The sequence below is a fragment of the Pholcus phalangioides genome, unplaced genomic scaffold (assembly GCF_987345545.1).
Source record: "Pholcus phalangioides strain wild (caught in Gottingen) unplaced genomic scaffold, Ppha-v1.0 ptg000009l_1, whole genome shotgun sequence".
Lineage (NCBI taxonomy): Eukaryota > Metazoa > Arthropoda > Arachnida > Araneae > Pholcidae > Pholcus > Pholcus phalangioides.
This window is the reverse complement of record NW_028301602.1, coordinates 56,222,255-56,245,616: the sequence shown is the minus strand read 5'-3', so window position 1 is coordinate 56,245,616 and position 23,362 is coordinate 56,222,255. Positions and strand designations below refer to the sequence as shown.

The window sequence follows — 23,362 nt, the reverse complement described above, 5'->3', positions numbered from 1 at the left end:
GGAAAGAAACAGCGGTAAACGAGGCTAAAACGGTTTTTCCCGAACGAACATCACTTAAAAACATAGATTTTTTTTTTTGTTGGCATCGGGAGAGACGGGGGGGGGGGGAAACAACGCAAGAGGACCGTCTAAAAATTTAGATTTATTTCATTTTGTGATACACGCGGGGCCCGTCTTAAGAGCATCATGGGCCCTCGGGCCAAGTGATCTTTCTGAGGCCCTACCAAACAAATTCTCGTAAATTTCAACCGGATCTCATTTTTGTGAGGCCCCTTTTCTCTCGAGGCCACCGGGCCGTGCCTGGGTGGGCCCATGCCTTAAGATGGCACTGGTGACACACCATATTTTCACTCTCTGTACAGTTTAATTTTTCAACGCCTGTTCAGAATATTTTATATTGGAATCATGTATATATGAACATAAGAATACCTGTACGACGGACGGTTGTACTAGTACTTACAGAACATCCTGTGTAATCGCATCTGTGTCGATTTGATGACTATCTTTGATGCTAAAACCTTCCTGCAGTTCCGAAAAAGTGAACAAAAAAGTTATGAAAGTTCAAATCATCATTCTTTTTTTTTTTTTTTTTTTTTGCTTTTCAAACGTGAGTTCAAATCTGTAATTAATTTTTCATAATTTGAACGAATGATTTTGCATTTGTGAGTACTTCAGTTACTTTCATTACTTTATTACTGATTCATTAACTGTGAATGTTGATTGATTTTGTTTACGCGTTAAAAAGAGATTTATAAATTTTCACTTCTGCTGTGAAATTAACGAATTGGTAGAGAAGGCTTTTTTCGAAACTATGGAAGCCGCGTGTGTGTGTTTTATTTCAGTCTCTTAGACACGAGACCGATTAATGTTTTCGTAGCTACAACTGCCGCGTGAGTTGAGGTCGTTTACAGCTCGGCCTCGCAACGTTTATTTAACCTCTTGTCCTTTTCTGGAGACACGTGGACGCGATCTTTATCCGGCCGACTAAGTAAGATTCGCTACTTACGCGAGGATAATACTCTCTTGACGTTTTCGGTACTCGACATGACTGGGGAAGGATCGCAACAAACGCCCTCTGACAAGACGACATCATTTCTGAAACTTTAAACTGACTATGATTTCAAGCTATTTCATGATTGTCGCGAACCGGGAATCGAAAAATAAAGAATTAAAAGCTTTCTGTGTGTATATTCGCTGAAATATTATTTTCAAGAATAGCATCCATCAATCTATCTCAAGTTAAAGATGTCTATTAATGATTGTAATGCGAATGATACAAGCTCTTTTCGAAAAAATTAGAACACCCCAGAAATTTACGAGAACAGATCACAAAATGCTCAAATCGAAAAAATCACATTTACAGAGAGAGAAATTTTCATTTTCAACCATCAAGAGGGGGTTCTTCTTGAACATATCAGTAGCAAAAAATTTGTAGATTGAATGCGTCTTGAAATTCTAAATTACTTTTTTCTCTGTTTCAAAAAATTAGAACACCCCGAAATTTGTTTCATAAAATTAAAACATCTGACTAAAAACGGATTATCGCATGAATATTTTCGTGCAAATTTACATCAACGTGATCGACTTTGTGTGTTTTATGTTTTCCCTGGTTATGTATGCGAACCTACGAATACATCAATCTTTGTATTGCTGTTAGAAATACGGTACATTTCTACAAATGCAAAGTTACGTGTGTAGGACAATATGAGGAAACACGTGCTGATATTGTATGAATGCATTGTACTGTGGCTATCTTGGGCCTTATGACCATGAATTTTATGCATCAAAATTTTTGATCATGTGACTATTTTAAAGCTGTATCGATGCTGAAGTGATTCACACAGGAAAAATCTTGATGGGAAATGAAATTTCTATCTTCATACAAGTCTTCAACTTCTGGAATCAAAAGGTACAGAATCTAATGTACACCTCCATCCGGAGCAGGCATCTTCAACCTGCTGCAAGAGAGCATCACGGTGGTCCTTGAAGTTACCAGGTTGCTCGATGCTCGTGTCTGATTTCGTGCTCGAGAGCACTTGATCACCGTCTCAGTTAAACACCTTGTACAAATTGCATTGAATGATTAAAATCATCCCGATTTCTCATGCAGAAGTATGTCAAACTTGCGATAAGGAAGCTTTTCTTTTGATGACGGATGCAGGCAGTGCTCGCGAGTAGAATAAGGTTGAGGACCTCTGGTACAGCATTTTCTGATTCATTGATCTCTATTTTTTGTTCCAGCAGCTGATGACGGTTTGAAGGTGGAAAACGCAGATCGCATTAAGAATTCAGCAAGACCAATTTAACATCATCGATACTTCAGTGGTTTCGCGATATCTGAGGATTTTACCTGATGCCGATCCTGCCAAAATATTGTGGAGTCATGCTAAAAAAGAAGCTCATCAATTGCTAATCAGCTGCTCTACAATAGCGACGATGGAATTCACGGACGGATTCGAACTCACATTTGTGCCTGAGACAAATCAATCCAACGTCTTGATGCATAAAAATCATGGTCAATACCAAAAATAGCCACAGTACCATGTATTCGATATCAGCACGCGTTTTCCCATACTGTTCAAGCGAAGACCGTAACGCAAAGATTGAACTATTGTAGATCCACATACATAACCAGAATACACATACAACACTTATTCGATCGAGTCGATGTAAATTTGCATGAAAATATTTATGTAATAATAGGTTTTAAGTGAAATGGATATATGTGCTCAAAAAAGAACTTCTTAGGAGATGAAAATGCAAATTACAACCATGCTGTTAATTTGGGCTTTCTAATTTCAGCATTTCACGATCCGTTATCGTAAATTCCCGGGTGTTCTAATTTTTTGAAAATTTCTATGAAAATGAACTTCTATTGTCTGAGACCATATCCATGGAAGCCAGTTTTTTTCCGGGCTGGCCAGTGTTGAAGCTTATTGCTGTCTCTTACTCCAATTGGTTGTTATCGTGAAATTTCATTATATCATAAAAATTCTAGTCCATTTTCCACGATCCTAACTTTTTTTCGATAAAATTCTGCAATTCATTACGCAATCACTATTCCTCCCCCCCCCCCCCGATGCCTTCTTTGAACTGCTTGTAGCAGCAACTCAATAGATTAGAAAAAAAGACAAATTTCATTTACTCAGTTTTCAATACTCAGAATGATATATTAATTTAATGAATATAATTTAATTTAGAACTGGTTTAAAATGAGAACACGGGTCAGAATTTTTTTTTCAAATTATTAGATAAAAATAGTTTTTAAAGAAATTTTTAAATAATTTTGTGAAGAATTTTGTTAAATGAAAAAATAATTACAAAATTCGCCGCTATGGCATTAATCGATTTAGTTGTGTTCAACGGCATATTCACAACAGATCTCAGTGTTTCTCTATTATTAATACGCAAAATTGCAGAATCTGGACTTAAGTGCTCAACTTTTTTTCTTCGAGTTGGTAATCTTCTTCATAATTAATGACACTTATTGAAAGCCGGAAAAATCATTTAAAAAAATCTATTTTGGATTGTACTGCTTATACAAGAATAGAAAAAACGTAGAAAGCCTAAAAAATCACCCTTAAAATGAATGCATTGAGGTAATATTAATTTCCAAACACACATATACGCCTACTTTCTTTGCGATTCAAACTATGGTAAGAAAAGAAATGTGAGTTGCAAACTTCTAGGTAAAAAAAGAAAAGAAAAAGAAATGCACGAGCAAAACATTTTAACAAATTGAAATCACAACCACACATACTTTGCAACAAACAGAAGTTGTTGATTATTGCCAGCGAATTCAAAATATCGAACACAAAAAGTATGGCATCACCTTATTTAAAAGGCGATTCCGAATTTTTATCTTCAAACTGGTTGCAGTAATGAACGTTGAAAAGAACACTTTGCACATATGCAAAGCTACGCATTTAAGGATTAACATCCACGTGAGTTGTCTCTTGACCCCTCCATACAACTATGAGTTTTTTAGTTAATTTTTTCCCTCCACCAAACAGAATTCCATGGCTTCACGGATATTCACACAAAATTTCAAAACATTCTGACCAGCGGTTCTTATTTTAGAGCATTTTCAGACGTCGGAACTTTTATAATAATCTCTTTGCATTTTCTCAATTTTAGCTCCTTTGAATCAGTATGACATTATTATTTATATTCTCTTCCATAATTTCCGGACTGACTCAATAAAAAACGTGTAAAAAAAAGAGAAGCCCAAAGTACCGAAGCGAATCGCTGTAACTTTGTAATTTCTCAAAGAGATTTAAAAGATCGTGATTTACTCTTTCCGTATTAACTCCTGCACGAGAACAACATTCATGTACAGTATACGTATATATATATACACATGCTCGAAGGAGTTCGGCTTTAGAAGTCAAAGGTGAAGGAAGTAATTCAAAGGCGAAAAGAACGCTATCCTTAATCAAGAGTGATTTGGCATATCCCGTATATTTCCCACCTACCCGTTTCATTACTATCAGCTTTCTTTTCTGTAAAGAAAAATTTTGTTTTGCACCGCCCTTCCTAATCCAGGGCCAATGGATTCGTGTATGTATGTTTCCATCTATACACATCCGAGAGTATGAGGGAAAAGACGAGTGGTTTTTCTCCGGGGAAAAATAGCGGAATGGGAAATAAGACGACCTAAGTACACCCTGTTTGCATCCGGAGCTGATTGAAACAAATCGCCTTGTGTTAGTGGATGGCAAATGCAATTCTTTCTCCTACCCTAGGCCTTCAAGGATAAACTCCGGGATAATGCTTCTTTCTCTCTCTCTCTCTTCTTTTTTTTGGCACTGGAGATTTTGTTCTCTATTTCTTTTTACTCCCATTTACTTTATTTCCTTCCTGTTCCCAGTTTTTCACGGCCCGAGAGGAGAGAATAACAAAAAAAGAAAGAAAGTTGAAAGGAAAAACTAGTTGGTCATTGTATTTTCCGATTAGCGCGTGTATTCGATTTGCTTCGTCGATTGGTCGAGGGAAACAAGAACTTTTCTTTTTTTTTACTCCAGTTTTCCGGAACAAAAAAGAAACCAAATAATAATTGCTTCAAACGGTTTTCTGATAAAAGTTGTGATTGTACTGAAATTGGTTGTCGTTTCACCGTCTTTTTTTTTTTTCGGCGCATGAAGAAGGAAGTGCAACGAAGCCATGCGGAATGAAATGTTCTCACAAGACCACATCGACAGAATATTGAAATTTTGTTATAATATCCGGTTGGTAGACACATTGTTCCTGGATATATGTTTTCCGTGTGTGAAACTATGTACCCGCCTGAAAATATCCACCTCTTCTGCGAATATTTACAACAGTAGTTAAACAGTACAGCGATACCTCGGCTTACGAATTTTTCGGCTGACGAAGATTTTTTTCGACGTTTTTCTGCCTCGGCTGACAAATACAAATTCGGCTGACGAATATTTTTGTTGATATGCGCTAACATTAAACGGCCGCGTGGTGAGCAAAATTTTGTCGATCAAAACGAATCCAAATTTTGTGTAAAGGAATGAATTTTTGCGTTAGTCAAAATGAATCCAATGATTAACTACCACTGTACTACACACCAGCTTCGGTCATATCGCTATACAGCATTAACGAGTTGGGTTAGAAATGAAGGCGCCATCTGTAGGCGGTCACCTCAGGCTCATTAGGGAAAAGAGCTTGTTATTTGTGTTCTTCCCCAGAATCGAACCTGTGGACAACTTTTATGGCAGAAGACGAGCATCTTACCACTGTACCACTCGAGCACCAATCATGCCAATAGCACGCGGTTTTCCAGATGGTTACCCTTCTACGTACATATTCATCGAGCCCGATGCTGCTTAACTTCGGTGATCGGACGAGCTAGATTGGTTTGTTTTTCACCTCTCGTAATCGCTTCCCAAATTCACTTCTCTTTCTGTTTCAAAAAGATTTGGAGCCATTTGATGTGAAATCAATGATTGAGCTCTAAGAGAAAATAAAGTAAAAAAAAGGAAAGGAAAAAGCCCAGGACTTGTGTGAATGGTTTCAGTGCATGCAGCACGACTATTAACACTAAACTGACCAGTCTGGATTGACATTGTAAAAACTTATCTTTTCCATCTGCATGTGTGTGAGAGAGAAATGGGCTAACTTTATCACGTACCACGACTACTCACATTTTCGCGGACTTCATAGCGTATATAGCATAAAATAAGAAAGATCTTCAGGTTTTCCATCTTCCCTAAAACACATCTGCTCAACCCATGGCCCGAGGAGCCAATTGTGGCCCTCTGAGTTACTTAATGTGGTGCATGACTTCAACCCTATTTTTCTAAAAATGAACGAATTGGCCCATTTACGTATGAGTGACCCGCTGCATATTCACAGATCACATTAGTGATTTACAGCACAATTTCAGAGCATTTGAGCAGGTTCCTGAGTATTTCCACATCACTTATGTTACCAGCGGCACAGTTACAGTTCACTTAATTTACCCGCGATCTTCAAGCACCCTTGCTTTTAAATTTTTCTTCATCAAATTATGTTTATCTCAGCCTTCGGTCAGTATGCGAATCTTTTACGATGCTTCTCAGTGTTTTATGAAACTTATCTTTAAATTTTGGTCCGTCTCTGGAATGAATTAACCTAATAGTACTACTTCCATAGAAACCTATGGATAATCGCGTTCCGGCTAACGATCGTGCTTCCGGAACGAATTATCTTCGTCAGTCGAGGTATCACTGTATAAGTGAAGAGAAGATGTTTTCTGTTTGGAGTTTCAGGTTCATTGCACATGCCTACCTCTTGCGTGTTACATTATTTCTCCTTCAGATAACTGTACATTGGGGGGGGGGGGTTAGAAAACGTTCCCTTGTGCTGAAAAAGTAGTGAAAGTCAAATTTTCTCAAAGTACTCTTGAAACGCTCTGTACCTACGAAGTACGAAAGCTTGGATAACCAAGCGGAGATCGAGATGTAGTTCGGAAAGAAAATTCACATTCCTCTGTAGGGATCGAACCACCAATCTTTCACTGTCCGGGCGAGTGTTCTAACTGCGGGCTCTGTACCTCTTTGCATCCAAGAAAAGTCTGTTTCAGCCGACCAGCTTTAGCCGGCGGGACAATAGTGATTGACTGAAGCTGATTTTCTGCAGTTTTCCAGCTTCGAGGCGTAAACGCGAGCCAGTCTCTCATTTGAAAAAAGTCTCTCCGCAGAGAGCAGGCAGACCTACAACACAATACTGACAAAACATGAAAATTCAATCATTTCCATCTTTACTTCAAAAAATGGAAGACAAATGGCAGCACAAACAAAAAACAAGCGCAACTCGACAACACAAACACGTTAATGCGAGGTATACAGAAAACTGTATGTGTTGTGAAGATATTTATTTTTTTGAGATGTTGATCTTTTAAGGAAGGAAAAACTCATCCCTGCTTCTACCGGGTCCCTCGTTTGCCGGACGAGTGCTCTCCCCACTAAGCTACAGAGGAGATTTTCCTTTATTGGAGCGTATATATACTATAATAGCTCATTGACGAGACAAGCCACCAGATGGCTGTGTGTGTGTGTGAGAGAGAGAGAGAGAGAGAGAGACATGATGTCGTTCTCCACTTGATGTCGCATTAACAAGTGGAGAACGACATCATGTCATATAAATATATTAGTCCACACTACCTACAGCAAGCTGTTTTTGGTACAGTATTAAAAGTTATTTTCTTCACAAGACGTTCTCACTTGAGGAAAAAACCCAAATTACGGGAAGAAAGATCAGTTCCTGTGGCATCGGGTTAGGGGGATGAGGGGGATGGATTTGCCATTGATTTCTATCGCTCAAATAGTAAGAGCTAAAGCGTGGGAACATGTGTTTAAACGGAAGACTATGAGTACCGATCGCCGTCACGTTCACTCTGCGAAGACTTTTGGCAAGCAATAGGAGGCATGCCAATTTGCAGACATTATTGAAACATAACCAATACAACATACAACTTGTTACAGTTTTCAATTTTTTAAACTTAAAATGCCACCATTTTACACGTGTATTTTTGGGTCATTTAATTCCGATTTAAAAATACCCATTTAAATTCCAAGCAACGCGTGAAAAGGGTCGAACGGAGAATGTTGTTTCTTCAAAAATGTCAAAGCAAAACAATTAAGAAATGCATTCCTTACTTCAAAAAAAAATTGAAATTATAACAAATCATCACGTGCAAAAAAAAAGAAATTTTGTGAAGATTCATCACCGTCGAAAAAAAAAATCAGGACCTGAACAAGTCAAAGGTCATACAGGAAAAAAAGTTAATTCAAATAAGAAACGGAAGGTGGACGCTGCGATGCCACCCCGTGACTTTCGAATTTTCAAATAGCTTGCCAACTGTCACTAAAATTGCTGAGAGATCGTCAGTTGTATAAATTATGGCCACTCCAAGTCAAAATATAATTCACCAAAAAAAAAAAAAAAAACCGCATATGTTTGTCAAATATGTGAGATGAATTTATTTACAAAACTATAATTATCACAATATAAGTCATGAAAATAATCTGAATTCTTGATTTCACAAATTCAATTAAGCCTTTTTGAAAATAAGGGGAAAAATGAGACATTTCATAAAAAAATGTCGGGGTGGCCAAAGTTAATGGAATATCCCGTAAGATAAAGGTCATATGGTCCTCTTTTATATACAAGCTCCTGGGCCGTGGACTGAAAAGTTAGTGCACTACTGGTTCAGTGTTATCTGAGAATTGTTTTTATAATTGTTTTAAACACACATCTATAGGTAGGATGGATGAACACGCGCAAGTTGATCCCAGCTAAGAAACATTTCTCTCATTACAATACATGCTCAACCCATCGCCCGCGTGGGAAACGTGGCCTTCAGAGCCAAACACAATTTTGTTAAAAGGAACTAAGTAGCGCCTAACCAGATCACTAGAGTGGCTCACGACGCATTTACAGATAATACGACGCATTGACCTGGGACGCTGTTCTGGATCTATGAGGGGCTCGTGTCATATTCTTCACTGAAGTGGAACATTTCTAGATCACTTAAGTGACTCGTGACACATTCTCAGATCACTTGAGTGACCTGCATCCCCTGTTTACAGATCAATTAAGTCAATTAGGGTGCTATTCCATATCATTTAAATGGCTCACGGCACATGTCAATTTCACTTAAGTGGCCCGCGGCACATTTACAGGCTCGTGGTACATTCGCAGACCACTTGAGTGATTCACGGCATATTTACAGATAAAAGAGCTGCGACACATATTTTTTGTGACGTGCGGCATATTAACAAATCATTTAAGTAACCCACGACACATTTACAGATCAATTATGTGGCCCGCGACAAGTTTTTAAACCAGTCAAGTGGCCCGCACTGTTCAAAAAATTGAGCACCCTTGTTTTCTTGTTTTATTACTTGACCAGTAACAATATCATCTCTACTATATCAATGCAATTTATGGGAAATCAATAGTATCCTCAATATTGAGGAATAGCTAAAGTGGTTGTAAATGCAATATCAAAACGCCAAAAAGAAAATCAGATTATAATAAACATAAAATGTGAGCACATCTTGGAGAAAAGAGGGGGAAAAACGCGAAATCAATATTCTTCTCAAAATTGACTCGAGATTTCCGATAATTTCGGTCGTGTTCATATTATTTATGAACGCATTTCACGCATCAGGGGACAACAAATGTGAAATAACGATCGTTAGCAATCAAATTCGATAAGGTTTTTTTTTAAAGACGGCGATTTATAACGATTATCCGGCGTTCAAGTTCGGTGTGATGGTCGAACGAGAAGATCGGCTTTGGTATAATACTATACCGTGCTGGATATCGACCTGCAGCGAGTTCCGCCATTGAACGGGTACGATTGACGAATAGATACCATTAATATCAATGCAGTGATGTCAGAAATTCGACAAGTTTTAATGCCACGTCCACACACTTCTACGTTTCTTTCTTTCATTCGTTCCTTTGAAATAAATTTTTTTCAGAAAAGTTACTTTATGAATGGGATGCGAAATTGCTTCTATACGAGCCATATCTGGAAAAATAGGCAAATTAATGATATGAATTCTTAACTCAATACCTAGAACGTCAATGTAAATTCCAAATACACAATGTCAGAACAATATCCGAGAAGTATTCGTGTTTCCGTGTTATAAAATTTACTTCATTTACAACAGTTATATTCACCGATCAAACTAAGAAAAATGAACTGATATGCAGGGTAATCAATGGTACAAAAAATTAATTTATTTATTTTACGCATTCTTTATTTCACTTATTTTTATTCACATTTCAAAATAATGTGAAATTTTAGCTTTGCAAGTTTCATTTAGCAACGCTGAAAGGTGTTCATCTAAAAATGTTCACCATCGAAAAAAAACATCAAATGTTAAAAAGTTTGATAGTCAGTGTAAACACACTGAGTAAGCCTCACATATCATCATCTCATTAATTATAAGTTCAGAAATTTTAGCTGTAATTTTGTTCAAAGCTCGTTAAGTTATCAAGGCAGGACAAAAAAGTTCAAGAATTTTCCACCGAGTGGCGTTTTGGTCGTTTTTATCGTACAGCGCATACCCAATTTAGCACACCTAGACACTTCTTCTATCTGTCTATCTTCATCCATTCAAAAGTTATGACCACTTGAAAATCTCGCACACAGTCCCATATGCGCAGCCTCTTGTAATAATCGTTTCCAACCGCTAAGAATCATTTTGGGATGCCCGAGAGTTAAAGAGATGGATATTGAGAGAAGTAAAGCATCTTTTTTTTTTGGGGGGGGGGGCAGGGGTTTCATATAATCTTGAACAATTGCTGAAAAATGGCAAATAAAATCGTGGAAGCAGCCTAGATTTATAGCAATAAGTGTATGCGCCAAATGATAAAGAAGATTAGAATGCCAGCTGGTGGAAAACTTTGAAACTTTTTGTGTTATCTTAAATATATAAGCGAGATAGACAAAAGAAATTTTTCAACAACCAGGTAGTAGAAAGGAATTTAGTTAATAAAAAACATACTTGGTTATGAATAATGTATATGAAGCCATTGAAAAAGTGTCCCTAAGTCAGGTGCGATCACAACTTGGTGTTTTGCTGCTTATTCATGAGTCATTAAGCATTTGTAAATTGTTGTCATGTAGGTACAGTGCCGTGTTGTATGTCTGCCTGCTCTCTGCGGAGAGAGGAGTCCTTGGAAATGAACAAAAAAATGGAAAAAAAAATCTTAAAAAGCCACAAAGCAAATGATTACATACTACGCATTGCGATCCCACACCAGGCAAGCTTTACGTGATCATTTTATTTTATTTGTTTATTTTGTTTTATTTTTTGCATTGCTATACAAAAGCAGAGGAAAAAGGGGGAAAGTTGGTAAAGAACAGCAAAAACTAACGGACAATGCTTCTTTTCCTCGTTTTTCCTTCTTTCCCAAGTTTTCTCCGTTTTTGAATTCAAATATCTCAGCGAATATTATATTTCAAAACGTGGGAGTTTTTTGTTGGCCTCAGAAGAGACTGGAGCAACAACTTTCTCCTTGGGTTTTTGAAGACAGGGTGACCGTATAAAAAATTAATATATTATTTTGTTTTAATAACTGTTCCACCCCTTACAATATGAACGACGTATGTGAGTTCTACACATTATGTTGATGCCTTTTTTTAATTGGAAGTGTGCCTCTCTCTAGGATCAACGTCTCGCCAGTAAAATGTGGCAAGGGAAATTATGGAATCACTCCTTATAATGTACGTCGGAATATAATCCGACAATTAAATAATACTAAATATGAATGATGAGGATAGATATGATTAACTAATTCGCATAAATTTATTGCTGATTGTGTTTGATAAAAATGCGCTTACTGCGTGCTAAGATCCGCATGACAGTTCCAAATACGTATTTACGTGTTAGTGCTTAAAGAAGCAACGAGATTAAGTCCCGAAGAAAAATAATCTAGATGCTTGGGATATCGAACATTTGATTTACAAGGAAAAGTTTCTTTCGGGGATAAAATGCATACATTATTCTCAACCGACCCCGCAGCTGTTTCGAATTCCAAACATTAATTTTTAACCCCCTTAAAAAGTACTTCTCGCTTTGCTGCTGCTGTTGGACAAGTAATTTGCATAAAACCAATTATCTATTACTGCTTCATCCCCTGGGAAGAAATAACACGTGATGCAAAATATATATCTTTAGGAACCAACGCAAATACATAAAGGAATAAAAAAAGAGTTATTTCACCAACATTAACATCTGAACTGTGTTACCCGGTAATAACCTAAATTTAGCGGACATACAGCCTTATTAGGCATTTTTAAAAGAGGCAAATAATGAGCTCTCCCACGGAGATTGTTCATTCTAATACGATTACACGATATGCGAGCATCCGCTCGATTGGTCAGGATATACACATACTTAACAAAAGAATATCCAACTTCAAAGCAATTTGCATATAAATTAGGTTGCATCGCATTATGTAATCACGAGGGAGGCATCGGAGTGATTTCCTTCAAAAGAACTATAAGTGTATTATTTTCATTGTGCGTGCTTTTTTATTTTCCTTAAGACTGCGTCCATCATTTAATCAAAAGCGTCTCGAGAGTGATTTCTGATTGATGTAATGCTTTATTTCCGATCAGGAATTTCCACGTATTTCCATCTCGAGTTTCATATTTACGATATCACTTCATTACTGTAAAATTACTTTAAATCCCCGTCATTATTCCATACGTATTCGCGTAATTGCATGTACTTTGTCACACGGTGCTGAAAGTAAGGGTCGAGTTACTCGCAAAACTGCTTTCAACTTTGACTTCAACGAGCAATTCCCATTGACATAAAAACATCTACAGGGTGGAGGAGAAGTCTTGAACACAGTTTAGAAGTTAATAATAAATCAACTGTATATTGACATAAAAAGGTGCGGTTTGCACTAAAACGCTTATCGCGGCCTAGAGTTTTTATTTATTTATTTTTTTTTTTTTGGATAAATTAAAAAACAAAGTTGAAATTTCACTCACAGGTGGTGCTGTAAAACGAAAAACTCAACATAACACGCAACACAAACAGTGTAAAATTAATGTTTACGACGATTTGCATTACATTTCCAACTTGAGCACCTGTTTAGATGAAGCCCGAACTTTAAAAGGCGCTCATATTCAAATATGTGGTAACGAAAGCTGTCACAAACATTAATTATACAGAAGAAGAAGAGGAGCCTGAGTAGTCGAGAATGGTTTGATCCACGCGGGTTATCGAAAAGCTGGATACAAGCAGAAATTACTGACGAATGTCTTTGGACCAAAACAAACCACACGTTGCAGCGATTAGAATCAACCCATCAGCAGATTGACAGCTTTCACTGATGTGATAGTTACTGATTCAATGAAACTCCCTGAAGAGAATCAAATCAAATTTTATCAAGAACTATTCTCGATTATGACGATTATTATGATGATTTCGTGATTTATAACCTGTGATTGGCCAGTAAAGTAAACCAGCTGCTATCGGCTCTACAATAGCGAGGATGAGATTCACGGTCGAGTTCGTACTCAGATCTCTGCTGGAGACGTCAATACAATGTCTTGATGCATGAAATCTGTGTTCAAAACCAAAGATGGCCACATACAATTTATTCGTGCGATATCATCTCGCTCGGGGAGATGATACGGGAAATACTTTCCAAGCAAGTACACGTTATATATATATATTTGGCGTTTTCAGAAATATCTCGTTCTTCAATCCGTAATGCGAAGATTAAACTATTCTAGGCAGGCATCTTCAATCCATTGCTCGCGAGCACCACGGTGCTCTCTGAAGCACCCAGAGTGCTCGATGCTTGTGTCCGATTTCGTGCTCGCGAGCACTTGATCAACGTTCCAATTAAGCATCTTTTACAAACTGCATTCAAGGACTCAAATCATCCTGATTTTATGCATTGGTATGCCAAACTTGGCGTAAAGGTGCTCTTCTTTTGATGATGGATACGGACAGTGCTCGTGACTAAAAAAAAAGTTGAAGTCCTCTGGCCTAATCTTACATACATAACTAGAAAAGACATCTATCAAGTGCGGATCCAGGGAGGGGAAAGCGATCGCCTCCCCCCAAGAGCCGAATAATTATGGAGAAATTTTGTGTGTCCCGAAAAGTACTTGATGATCCGATGAATATACACAAACCAATGAAGCTAGATCATTTCTCCGCTTCCCCCTCCCCGAGATTATAGTGTTATTTTGCAGGAAAAAAACGTTAATACCACCCTCCTCCAGAAGAAAAAAAAAAGAAATCTCTACCCTTGAGAAAATCCTGCGTATGCCTGTCTCAAGGTCTGGCGTGGATCCGGAGGTGGGCGGTGAGAACAACAGCCCCCCCCCCCTTCTAAGAGACAAATAATATAGGAAAATTTGTCTGTTCCGTAAAATACGGGACGAACAAACGAACCTAACGTCGCCCCTCCGTCACATCGTCCTAGATCCTCACCTGATACTTATTCGGTCAAGTTGATGTGCATTTGCGCTCTGCTTTTTTGAAATAATTTGTGTTGGTTTTCTAATTTTCTGGAACAAAAAGAGGAGAAAATAATTTGGCATTTTAGGACGCATTCAATATACTTCGCGCAAATTTTTTGCCATCGATATGAAAGCGCAAATTACAGCTGTAATGTTAATTTGAGCTCTCCAACTGTTGCGTTTCATGAATTTCTCTTGTAAATTTCTGGGGGATTGGGGGGGGGGTGTCCTAATTTTTTGAGACAAACGTGTATACATATAGGAAAAAGTTCACATTCATTCGAATACCCATCTTAGAAAAGTTGTGTGTGATCTCGGTAATGATAATTATAATTTTTCAGGAGATGGATTGTATCGTGAACCAAATGATGACAGTTGCCGAGTATTTGGGATGGGACGTGACTGAACTTAAACCAGTATGTATGATGCAAATCAATAAAAATGAATGCGATACATTTAATTTACTGTTATAAAGTATCGGTTGATGCTCGTAACAACCACCCATAGTTGTTTAGACATCCGGTGGTAGATATAGTATATAAACCATAAAACTTTTCACATCCAGATCCTTCAAGACATGATGGTGGAGATCGACTACGATGCTGACGGGACTGTATCCCTCGAAGAATGGAAAAGAGGAGGCTTAACGACCATTCCTTTGCTTGTTCTACTGGGTTTAGACTCGGTAAGTGTGGTAAAATACTATTCATTCAATTTTACAAAATCAGAATGGACAGTTCTACAAATTTAAATTATGACCCCGCTACCCCTACGTAAAATCTGAAGATATAACTGCATAAGAGATGTCAAAAAAGTTATTTGTTAATTATGACCACTTCCAATCCGCGACGATATCCGAGTCTCAACATGCATTTGAGCCTTAACTTTAGAAAATATTGACCTAAAACTTTTGATATTTTAGTGTTTAAAATGAGAAAATTGTTTCGAAAGAGAATCTGAGAACGACTGCTAAAATATACCCGTTGATAGCCTATAAATTGCTGCTTTGAATAATTCCTGAATACAGTAGTAAAATTTAGTTGTGCGGGAGCAATATCTTTGTAAAAGAAAAGGTAACGTGCAAGCAAAATTATCGCCATTTGCAAAAGATTGCTAAAAATGAGCTAAAAATTGATAAATATTGTAATGTAAATTTACTAAAAAAAATGCGTTTTTAATGTAAAAGAGAAAAAACAGCCAATTATATACATGCCGAATCGACACTATAAAGTGTAAACATGTAATCGGTATTATAAGTATATGTCGATAGAAGTAGAGGGTGAATCAAAAGTCATTGGGTATTTTTGTCAATTCCTAAAAATCCAAAGAATTGTCATACGGATTGGCCTATGCAGTTGCAATAACATACATGTGAGGAATTCAGATTTCAGTAATCAACACCGAAAAAGAGAAATTCATAACTTCGCTAGTCGTCATTCAACAAAACTTCTTTTTTTGTTGGACTTAGTTCTCTCTACTTGAGTTTCATTGATAAGCCAATGCGCGCTATGCTGTTAAATTACGCGTGGTGGTCGGCTGAAGTTGGTTTTCTGTGGTTCCTAACTTCGAGGCACGAATGCGAGCCGATCTCTCTTTTAAAAAGCCTCGCCGAAGAGAGCATCAGGCCTACAACGGTATACTATTCAATACATACACTTCACTCATAGTTAGAAAACTTGATGGCAGATGAAAGCACTACACACACCAAGCATTACACAGTAACAAACTTCACGTTAATTTCACATTGGAACGTACACGCACGTTCCAACATTACCGATTCGTTGAAATTTCCGCAGAGGAATGTGGATGAGGAGCACGAGTGGTTTAGTAGTAGTAGTTTAAATTATTCAACATAAACGTAGATGCAACTGTTTCAACTTTTGAAACGTTTCGCACACAGATACAGATTGAAATTGCATCAGAAGAAAAGCATGACAGAGCCAACGCCTCCTATCAGTGGAAGTCTGAACAATTTTTCGTTGCTGTCAAATAAAATTTGAATTCGGACGCGAAAAGCGCTCCAAATCGCGTACTCCCAATTTTCAAACTTTGTAGTGACTTTAGAACAGTTTATCCCGTCGAATCATAACGGAGGTATTTGTATGTACGATACATACTACAGCAGTGGTTCCCAACGTGGGCGCTGAGAAGTCTGAGGGGGGCGTTTTTTGTTCAAGTCATATTGAGAGGGCGTTCAGAAGTATGAGGGGGGGGGGGCGTTTCATGTTCAAGTCATATTAGCCCGGTTTGCATGTTCAATATTGCGGTATCACTGAGAGTTCAGGCACTGGCTTGATGACTGTTTTCCCTAGTAGAGAAAGAAGAGTAAAGAAAGAGGAGGAAAAATACTGTATTTACATATCCTCTTGGGGATTTTCGCGGTGCATACTATTTCTCATAATCCTTTGCGATTTTTCGCTATTGCGGAATAAGGAAACAGAGTTGCCAGTTTCCCCTGTTCAGCAAAAAATTTTTGGCTTTGGTGGATGGCGGTTTCCCCTTATTTTTTCATTTCCCATGTAAACAAGGCTATTGAGTTGGCGTTGAAGGTACCGCCCTTTTAAGCATGTGCAGAAAATTCAAGGTCATATAGACCTTAAATTTCCGGGGAAATATTTCCCGGGCGGTACAATAGTGCAGTGGACAGAGGTTAAAGATTATTATAAATACCAACCAATGCATTTCGGAATTTCTTCATATCAAGGGAAAATTGTTACCACCAAAAGTAAGAATGTGTTTATTGCTTTTATTGTTTTGATTTTAATAACCCCGGTAAAATCATAAAGGCATTTCATTGTAATAAACACAATATGTTCCGGTGATATTAATCTCCTACCGTGGATTCATTTCAATCCTGAAAAAAAGTCGTACCAAATTTAATGGCCGAGCATTGTATGATTCATCGACAACATTTAGTCGCAAAAAATCTTAGTGATCGCTTTCATCGCTCGCTACAATATGTAATTAAAGCAGTTAACAAGATCAGAAACAATGCTCTCCATGACAGGATATTTAGAAATCTTTGTGATGAAAACGATGAAGACACTTCAATCGTTTATTATTACATACAGAAGTTCGTTGGTTGTCAAAAGGTACCTGTCTGAAACGATTTTACGAACTCTTTGAATCAGCCACAAAGTTTTTTGAAAACAAGGATGATTCATTAAGAGAGAATTTATTGAAATTGAAGAGTGATATTGCGCCTTTTTGGCCGATTTATGTACTAAATTTAATGAAATGAATGTACAACTTCAAGGTAATGATTTGAATTTTATCAAAGCAAAAGGAATTATTTCAGCGTTCGTGTCAAAACTTGCTTTTTACAAACAAAACTTTGGTAGACGACAATTTTGTCAGTTTCCAATGCTTTCTTCAATTGAAACAACTGATGACGACATTTTGGTTTATTGCCAGCATTTGGAAGCACTGACAGAAGATTTTACGAATAGATTTCAGGATGTAGTCAACATGACTATTCCAGAATGGGTCCTAGAACCTTCCTCAAATAACAGAATTATCGCTGCAGGAAGAGTTGATAGAATTTTTAACAAATGAAGAGTTGAAATTAAAATTAAGAAAAGGGTATCAGGAATTTCGGCTACAAAGTCAAATTCAAACATTATATCCGGTTTTATGGGCTGCAGCAAAAAAGTTTTTTATTGCATTCCCATCATCGTATTCAGCCGAGAGAGGATTTAGCATAGTCACCAGTCTATTAACGAAGAAAAGAAACAGATTGTCAATAGCGGAACGCGGATATTTAAGATTATTGATGACAAAAATGGCACCAAACATCGAGAAATTAGTTTCATCACATCAAGCTCAGATATCTTATTAATAATAAATACATTATTAATATATACAAATATATATATAATAATATATACAAATACTTATTAATAATAAAATACATATTATTACCTTCTCATAAATTAATAAATTAATTTAAAAATTTGTCCTTGTTTTCAATATATACTATGTACAATATAGTTTACCTGGAGAGGGGCGGGGGGGGCGCTATGGAGTCGTGCACTAAAAAAGGGGGCGCTGGTTCCAAAAAGGTTGGGAACCTATGTACTACAGTATCGATGAGCAGTACTATCAACCATTGGATTTGAAGCAGACCTAATTGGACGGATATGTAAAAACGAGAAAAAAGAGGAGAGTGTTCTTCAAATAATCTTACGGGTACGAATCTCTTGCCCGGAATCTTCCTTAATTAGAAATTATGTATCTCCGTGGTAGTAAAAGATAAATCCGTCTTTCTATCCGAGAGCGTTCCTGGGTGTGTGTGCGCGCAGTATACTTTCGCTAAGGACTTATATCAGAAGAAGCCGGCCGTTCTTGTGTAATCCTGATGCTATTGTTCGTGGAGCTTTTAAAGCGATTATCATTGAAAAGAATAGAGCGGGGTGATTGTGTTATATGTGAGAAAGAAAGATACAGATAGAGAGAGAGAGAGGAAGAGAGAGCAATCTCTCTAATCTTTGGTGGGAGAGACCGCCGGCCGTGGCTGGTGGAGGCGTTCTTGTTCTGGGGCTCGTTTCGCTGCCTGAAGATAAATTAGGCGCTCGGGTCTAGTTACAATTATGAACTAGCTTTATACGGAAAGAGAACCTTTTCCGCAACGAAATTTCACGAAGTGTCGTCGTCTTAGGTCACGTAATTTACTTAATTAGATTCATATTTTGTTGGCATAGTCTCTCTCCCTCTTTCTCGCACTAGAGAGAGAGAGACTGACATTTTGTTGACCCTTTTTGATCTAAGTCTCCTTGTTTTATGAATTGTCTTAGTTCCGTTTACTGAAAGATATTAGGCGTGGGAGAGCAGCAAAGCTGAATGCGTATCTCTTGGAACACGACCGAAAAGTGCGTTCGGTTATTTGGGGAAAGCTCGAGTCCTTCCTTTTGTGTGTACACACTGGGTTTCAGATTGCACTTTGGTTAGCGCGAGAGCTTCCTCGTTTCATCTTGGGATTGTAGATGTTCGTAAATTATGCTAATTTTCACTGGAGATGAAATAGGAAAATTCCATTTCCCGACGGAACTATGGCTATTTTAGACAAATCATTTATGATTTCTCAACCAGGGCTAGACAAATCTTTAAAAATTGGCATACCCAATCATTATAAGCCCCATATGAATTAGAATAATGCATGTCCGAAAAATACTACAAAATGTTATTCTATGTTTACTCATTTCATTTATTTTGATATAAATAATCATCTAAAGCTGCCTTATCACTACAGTGACTGTTGATAAGATGAAAACCAGCACAGAGTTTCCCAATCTTATTTGTCTTATCACCCCTTGTCGGAAACTTTTTTTTCTATCACCATCTCCCCCTTGTTAAGACACCTCATTAGATTCAGGATCAAATTTATCAATTTTTGGTCAATCGATGCTGATCTTCATAAAATTAATGTACTCGCTAATTGAATATCTAAAATCGTGCAAAAATCTTCCCCCACTGTTGAACTCTGAAAAGAAGTTACTAGCCCACCCCTCCCCGTAAAGTTTTTGAACACACTGTATTATATGCATACAAACCCATATTTGCCTTATTATGCACCCATACACAGTTATCAAGGAGACTCGCAAAAGGGCTGTTCCCGGCCTCGTGCTAATTTTAGTAACATAAAAATTAATAAGGCCTGTATTTCAAATGTCAGAATGAATTTTTTTTATGTGCGCCCGTCGGGAAAAAAGAATCACGCCGGGTAAAAGTTTTTACATGCTCCGGAGGGCATGTAAATTTCTCCAGTCCGATCTAAAGTGAAACGATTTCTTAAGAAGTTTTGTTGTGTTTTCGATTCAAATAGACCAGTGTTTCCCAACCTTTTTGATGCGCTTCGGACCCCGTGTAGCATCCGAACGTCAATTTCCACTCGCCCCCCCCCCTCCAAAAGAGCTAAAATATTTTTTCCCCTTTGATTTGCATATCATAAGAAAGCGAGAAATTACAATTTCACGCACAAAATGTGTCATAACTGCAATAATAGTAGATGGGAAAATGATCCCGTGGAACCCTTACAGAGTACTCCTGGAACCCCCAGGGGTCCATTGACCACAGATTGGGAAATACTGAAATGGTACGGTGCATTTGACAGACGAGAGAAATTAAACCAATATTTATCATTTCTTATCCCTTTTTTTTATCAGAATGTCAAAGATGACGGCAATCACGTTTGGCGGCTCAAGCACTTTAACAGGCCTGCATATTGTAACCTATGTCTAAACATGCTGGTCGGACTCGGCAAGAAAGGCCTATGCTGTATATGTAAGTACGTCTTTTTCGCGCACAAAATTTTTAACATAACTCGAATGAACAAAAATATGAATGGACGCGTATAATTTGTTTTTGCTCTTCATCAGTCTGCAAATACACAGTCCACGAGCGATGCGTGCAAAGAGCTCCCGCGTCTTGTATCAGCACCTACGTCAAGTCCAAGAAAACTTCACAAGTACGTGATTCGATTAGACTTTATTTCAATTCTATTTATTTAATTAATATACGACAATAATAATAATTATTATGAATTCGGACGAGTCGAAATTTAAAGAAAAAAAATTCTCACTTCTCTCAGTGACTATTGCTACTTACGCTTGACGCGTTCTAGTTGTAAGGATGCTGCATTGTTATTTTAATTATTATCTCCCATTTGATAATTGCATTTTACACGAACTAAGTGATTACTTTTGGTGAATAAATATGATTCCGCTGTAATTATCATAATTTCCAGACGATGTCTCATCACTGGACAGAAGGGAATTGTACCGGAAAATGCAGCAAATGTAAAAAACCAATCAAGTCTTATAATGGAATCACTGGACTGCATTGCCGCTGGTGCCAGATGACGGTAAGTTGACCGTTGATTACGACGCTTCACGTCATATATGCTCAACACATCACCCGCGGGCCAAATGTGGCCCTCTGGACCTGCGGTGTAATTTCACATCACTTTAGTGACCCACGGCATAAATTCAGATCACGCGGCCTAAGGCACATTTTACAGATCAATTAGGATGCTCACGGCACGCTCTCAGATAAGTCAAGTGGCCCGCGAAATATTTGCAGATAATTTGAGTGACACGCGGTGTAGTTCCACAACACTTAAATTGCACGCGGCTCGTTTCCAGCGGCACATTTACCGATCACTTAAGTCACTCTCGGCGCTGCGGAGGACATGGCATGCAAGTCACCCGCGAGACATTTCCTGATCACTATATTGGCCCACTGTTCAGTTACAGATCACTATATTGGCCTACGGTTCAGTTACAGATCACTTAGGTGGCCATGGGACGTTCTCAGACTTAAGTGACCTGCCGCATATTTACAGATAACTTGAATGACCCGCGGTGTAGTTCTAAATCACGTAAGTAGCCCAGGCGCGTTTCCAGATCACTTGAGTGACCCGTGGAACATTTCCAGATCGATTAAGTGACCCGCGACTCGTTTTCAAATCGATGAAGTGGGCCGCACTCTCTAAAAGGTTGAGCCCACTTGCTTTACGTTGCTCATCAGAAATTGCTCATTAGAATTATTGTATTCCCGGTGCCAGGGCCGCAACTAGGGGGGATCAGGCGGGTCTCGTGCCCCAGGCGCTAGACCCGAGAGGGCGCAAATTTCATTTTGAAACCTCTCCTTCAACATTACAAGGGGGCGTCAAAGTTCGCGCTTGCCCCAGGTGACCAAGCATCTAGTTGCGGCCCTGCCTGGTGCGTCCTCATTCGATTGTGTCCCGACCGTTGAATTTTACGTCTGAAATTATAGAATTTATTTATTTATTTGCTATAGAATTTTTAGGTCTGACCGAATGACTGGTCTCTGATACTTTCCGTTTATTGCATTTAATACAATAGCTACTCAGTCTATAACGAAAATGTACGGGGAAAAAAACTACAAATATTCAATCGAGTCCCTGTCGTGATAAATAATTTTTTCGGGTTATGTAAGAAGTGCGATATTTTCATCATTATACAATACGAAAAATTGCTTGATATTTTGTGCTCTGTTTCTAGCTCCACAACCACTGTGCCTCTCAGGTGAAACCTGAATGTACGCTGGGTGAACACAGGGATCATATTCTGCCACCCACTGCAATCTGCCCGATTGTGTTAGTAAGTAGAGATCAATACATTAGCAACCAATCTGCATACAGGGTGATTCTAATTTCGTGGGACAAACTTCAAGAGAGAATATAAGACAAGCATATTTTTGGTCATGACGCAGAATGTGTCGTCGAATCGCAATAGCAAATATCGAAGAGTATCTTTTGAAGAGTGCACAACAGCACTACACCACAAGCAAATATCGTATTTTTTTTATGGATTTTCTGCAATGAGTGCAATCAAGATTGCATTCGAGGTTACAGAGTATTGTAATTTGGTAGGCCTCTCCTGGGCAACTCAAACTCTACCACAAGTCATTGTACCGCTTAATCATTAATTGCCGCTACGTAACCTCGATGGTCCTTGCACCAATAAAAAACAAACTCCAATCCAATCCAAAAGAGGACGTACACTCTCGAATGACTAATAGCACATTTCGCAGCACATATCCCGCGTCGTCGGGACAAAAATATGGCATTTGTTTTTAGTGAAGTGCAGTTGATCACTCTCCAAAAACACCATCTATCGCTTTTGCTATTGCGATTCGACCGCTCATTCTATAACCAAAAATGCTCGTTTAGGTGTCTTATATTACCTCTTAGAGTTTGTCCCATGAATTTAGAATCATCCTATATTCATCGTATGATATGTTCTAAAATAATATAACAGTTTCAGTCATTCAGTGGTTTTCTTGGAACGCATTTATTTCAAACACATCAATAGATACAAAAATATATTCACGTAGCGTCTT

General features: G+C 38.0%; 1 protein-coding gene across 6 annotated transcripts in view; it reads left to right on the top strand.

Annotated features, from left to right (window-relative positions):
• Dgk (diacyl glycerol kinase 1) overlaps positions 1 to 23,362 on the top strand; it is a 283,957-nt gene that overhangs the window by 174,319 nt on the left and 86,276 nt on the right. For all 6 annotated transcript variants that reach the window (XM_089236591.1, XM_089236594.1, XM_089236593.1 and 3 more), the window contains exons 10-15: positions 14,842 to 14,916; positions 15,066 to 15,185; positions 20,662 to 20,779; positions 20,875 to 20,963; positions 21,243 to 21,359; positions 22,522 to 22,620. In XM_089236591.1, coding sequence (XP_089092717.1) covers positions 14,842 to 14,916; positions 15,066 to 15,185; positions 20,662 to 20,779; positions 20,875 to 20,963; positions 21,243 to 21,359; positions 22,522 to 22,620 — 618 coding nt within the window. The remainder of the gene's footprint in view (positions 1 to 14,841; positions 14,917 to 15,065; positions 15,186 to 20,661; positions 20,780 to 20,874; positions 20,964 to 21,242; positions 21,360 to 22,521; positions 22,621 to 23,362) is intronic.